This window comes from Crassostrea angulata, chromosome 9 (assembly GCF_025612915.1).
Source record: "Crassostrea angulata isolate pt1a10 chromosome 9, ASM2561291v2, whole genome shotgun sequence".
Lineage (NCBI taxonomy): Eukaryota > Metazoa > Mollusca > Bivalvia > Ostreida > Ostreidae > Magallana > Magallana angulata.
The window spans coordinates 25,490,319-25,494,781 of NC_069119.1; the positions used below are offsets into that span (position 1 = coordinate 25,490,319).

The following is a 4,463-nucleotide window of genomic DNA, read 5'->3' on the forward strand; positions in this document are numbered from 1 at the left end:
TAGATAGATAGATAGATAGATAGATAGATAGATAGATACCTATATCACAAAGTGATCTCTCCCATCCAGGACCACATGTACAAGTAAAAGATCCTTCTGTATTCACACAAGTTGCACCATTCTCACATGGATTACTCTGACATTCATTTGTATCTTTTGAAAAACAATTATACAAGTTATTTATCATCAGAGTACTCATAAACACATTTTCAAAATATTTAGAATTGTAAAGTATGACCTATTTGATAAAACAGGAATTTAATACATTTTCAAAAATCAAACAAGATTAATAAAAGGATTAAATAAAAAATCTTTATCAAAATTTAATTTTATATTAAATTTTAATAGATTTTGAAAAAAAACCCCTCTGATATTATGTACGCTATTAAAAATGTTAATTAAATGACTGTAATCATATAAAGACAACTCAAAGACTATTCTGTGTTTTTTGTATATAAAGAGACATTCCACAGATAGATAGATAGATAGATAGATAGATAGATAGATAGATAGATACCAATATCACAAAGTGATCCCTCCCATCCAGGACCACATGTACAAGTAAAAGATCCTTCTGTATTCACACAAGTTGCACCGTTCTCACATGGATTACTCTGACATTCATTTGTATCTTTTGCAAAACAATTATACCAGTTATTTTTCCTCAGGGTACTCATAAACACATTTTTGAAATATTTAGAATTGTAAAGTATGACCTATTTGATAAAAACAAGAATGAAATACAATTTTAAAAATCAAAAAAGATTCATAAAAGAATTAAATTAAAAAGCTGAATTAGAATTTAATTTTTTATTACATTTAAAAAGATTTTGAAAAAAAAGCTTCTCTGACATGGTGTACGCTGTCAAACATGTTCATTAAATGACTAAAATCATATAACGATAATTCAAAAAATAGATGGATAGATAGATAGATAGATAGATAGATAGATACCTATATCACAAAGTGATCCCTCCCATCCAGGACCACATGTACAAGTAAAAGATCCTTCTGTATTCACACAAGTTGCACCATTCTCACATGGATTACTCTGACATTCATTTGTATCTTTTGAAAAACAATTATACAAGTTATTTATCGTCACAGTACTCATAAACACATTTTCAAAATATTTAGAACTGTAAAGTATGACCTATTTGATAAAACAGGAATTTAATACAATTTAAAAAATCAAACAAGATTCATAAAAGGATTAAATAAAAAATCTTGATTAAAATTTAATCTTATATCATATTTTAATAGATTTTGAAAAAAAAACTCTGATATTATGTACGCTGTTAAACATGTTAATTAAATGACTGTAATCATATAAAGACAACTCAAAGAATATTCTGGTTTTTTTATATTAAGACACATTTCATCAGATAGATAGATAGATAGATAGATAGATAGATAGATAGATAGATAGATACCTATATCACAAAGTGATCCCTCCCATCCAGGACCACATGTACAAGTAAAAGATCCTTCTGTATTCACACAAGTTGCACCATTCTCACATGGATTACTCTGACATTCATTTGTATCTTTTGAAAAACAATTATACAAGTTATTTATCGTCACAGTACTCATAAACACATTTTCAAAATATTTAGAATTGTAGAGTATGACCTATTTGATAAAACAGGAATTTAATACATTTTAAAAATTCAAACAAGATTCATAAAAGGATTAAATAAAAAATCCTTATCAAAATTTAATTTTATATTAAATTTTAATAGATTTTGAAAAAAAACCCTCTGATATTATGTACGCTATTAAACATGTTAATTAAATGACTGTAATCATATAAAGACAACTCAAAGAATATTCTTTTTTTTTTATATTAAGACACATTTCATCAGATAGATAGATAGATAGATAGATAGATAGATAGATAGATAGATAGATAGATAGATAGATAGATAGATACCTATATCACAAAGTGATCCCTCCCATCCAGGACCACATGTACAAGTAAAAGATCCTTCTGTATTCACACAAGTTGCACCATTCTCACATGGATTACTCTGACATTCATTTTTATCTTTTGAAAAACAATTATACAAGTTATTTATCGTCACAGTACTCATAAACACATTTTCAAAATATTTAGAATTGTAGAGTATGACCTATTTGATAAAACAGGAATTTAATACATTTTAAAAATTCAAAAAAGATTCATAAAAGGATTAAATAAAAAATCTTTATCAAAATTTAATTTTATATTAAATTTTAATAGATTTTGAAAAAAAAAAAACCTCTGATATTATGTACGCTATTAAACATGTTAATTAAATGACTGTAATCATATAAAGACAACTCAAAGAATATTCTGGTTTTTTTATATTAAGACACATTTCATCAGATAGATAGATAGATAGATAGATAGATAGATAGATAGATAGATAGATAGATAGATACCTATATCACAAAGTGATCCCTCCCATCCAGGACCACATGTACAAGTAAAAGATCCTTCTGTATTCACACAAGTTGCACCATTCTCACAGGGATTACTCTGACATTCATTTGTATCTTTTGAAAAACAATTATACAAGTTATTTATCGTCACAGTACTCATAAACACATTTTCAAAATATTTAGAATTGTAGAGTATGACCTATTTGATAAAACAGGAATTTAATACATTTTAAAAATTCAAACAAGATTCATAAAAGGATTAAATAAAAAATCATTATCAAAATTTAATTTTATATTAAATTTTAATAGATTTTGAAAAAAAACCCTCTGATATTATGTACGCTATTAAACATGTTAATTAAATGACTGTAATCATATAAAGACAACTCAAAGAATTTTCTGTATTTTTTGTATATAAAGAGACATTCCACAGATAGATAGATAGATAGATAGATAGATAGATAGATAGATAGATAGATAGATAGATAGATACCAATATCACAAACTGATCCCTCCCATCCAGGACCACATGTACAAGTAAAAGATCCTTCTGTATTCACACAAGTTGCACCGTTCTCACATGGATTACTCTGACATTCATTTGTATCTGTTGCAAAACAATTATACAAGTTATTTTTCCTCAGGGTACTCATAAACACATTTTCGAAATATTTAGAATTGTAAAGTATGACCTATTTGATAAAAACAAGAATTAAATACAATTTAAAAAATCAAAAAAGATTCATAAAAGAATTAAATTAAAACCTGAATTAGAATTTAATTTTTTATTACATTTAAATAGATTTTGAAAAAAAAAATCTTCTCTGACATGGTGACTCTGTCAAACATGTTCATTAAATGACTAAAATCATATAACGATAATTCAAAAGTTAGATAGATAGATAGATAGATAGATAGATAGATAGATAGATAGATAGATAGATAGATAGATAGATAGATAGATAGATAGATACCTATATCACAAAGTGATCCCTCCCATCCAGGACCACATGTACAAGTAAAAGATCCTTCTGTATTCACACAAGTTGCACCATTCTCACATGGATTACTCTGACATTCATTTGTATCTTTTGAAAAACAATTATACAAGTTATTTATCGTCACAGTACTCATAAACACATTTTCAAAATATTTAGAACTGTAAAGTATGACCTATTTGATAAAACAGGAATTTAATACAATTTAAAAAATCAAACAAGATTCATAAAAGGATTAAATAAAAAATCTTGATTAAAATTTAATCTTATATCATATTATAATAGATTTTGAAAAAATCCCTCTGATATTATGTACGCTATTAAACATGTTAATTAAATGACTGTAATCATATAAAGACAACTCAAAGAATATTCTGTGTTTTTTTATATAAAAACACATTTCATCAGATAGATAGATAGATAGATAGATAGATAGATAGATAGATAGATAGATAGATAGATAGATAGATACCTATATCACAAAGTGATCCCTCCCATCCAGGACCACATGTACAAGTAAAAGATCCTTCTGTATTCACACAAGTTGCACCATTCTCACATGGATTACTCTGACATTCATTTGTATCTTTTGAAAAACAATTATACAAGTTATTCATCGTCACAGTACTCATAAACACATTTTCAAAATATTTAGAATTGTAGAGTATGACCTATTTGATAAAACAGGAATTTAATACATTTTAAAAATTCAAACAAGATTCATAAAAGGATTAAATAAAAAATCTTTATCAAAATTTAATTTTATATTAAATTTTAATAGATTTTGAAAAAAAAACCCTCTGATATTATGTACGCTATTAAACATGTTAATTAAATGACTGTAATCATATAAAGACAACTCAAAGAATATTCTGGTTTTTTTATATCAAGACACATTTCACCAGATAGATAGATAGATAGATAGATAGATAGATAGATAGATAGATAGATAGATAGATAGATAGATACCTATATCACAAAGTGATCCCTCCCATCCAGGTCCACATGTACAAGTAAAAGATCCTTCTGTATTCACACAAG

General features: G+C 26.2%; 1 protein-coding gene across 1 annotated transcript; it reads right to left on the reverse strand.

Annotated features, from left to right (window-relative positions):
- Positions 1-1,791: 1,791 nt before the first annotated feature.
- Positions 1,792-4,039, reverse strand: LOC128162232 (fibropellin-3-like). Its single transcript, XM_052825406.1, has 6 exons — positions 3,895-4,039; positions 3,399-3,512; positions 2,918-3,031; positions 2,425-2,538; positions 1,934-2,047; positions 1,792-1,799 (listed from the first exon to the last, which is right to left on the reverse strand). The coding sequence occupies exons 1-6, from the start codon at positions 4,037-4,039 to the stop codon at positions 1,792-1,794; spliced, it is 609 nt and encodes a 202-aa protein (XP_052681366.1).
- Positions 4,040-4,463: the final 424 nt, after the last annotated feature.

Coding starts and splice junctions, on each gene's coding strand:
- LOC128162232 (XM_052825406.1), bottom strand. CDS start 4,039: ATGAATAACTTGTATAATTGTTTTTCAAAAGATACAAATGAATGTCAG. Junction 3,032..3,398: donor GGGATCACTTTGTGATATAG/GTATCTATCTAT, acceptor GTTTTGCAACAG/ATACAAATGAATGTCAGAGT. Junction 2,048..2,424: donor GGGATCACTTTGTGATATAG/GTATCTATCTAT, acceptor GTTTTTCAAAAG/ATAAAAATGAATGTCAGAGT.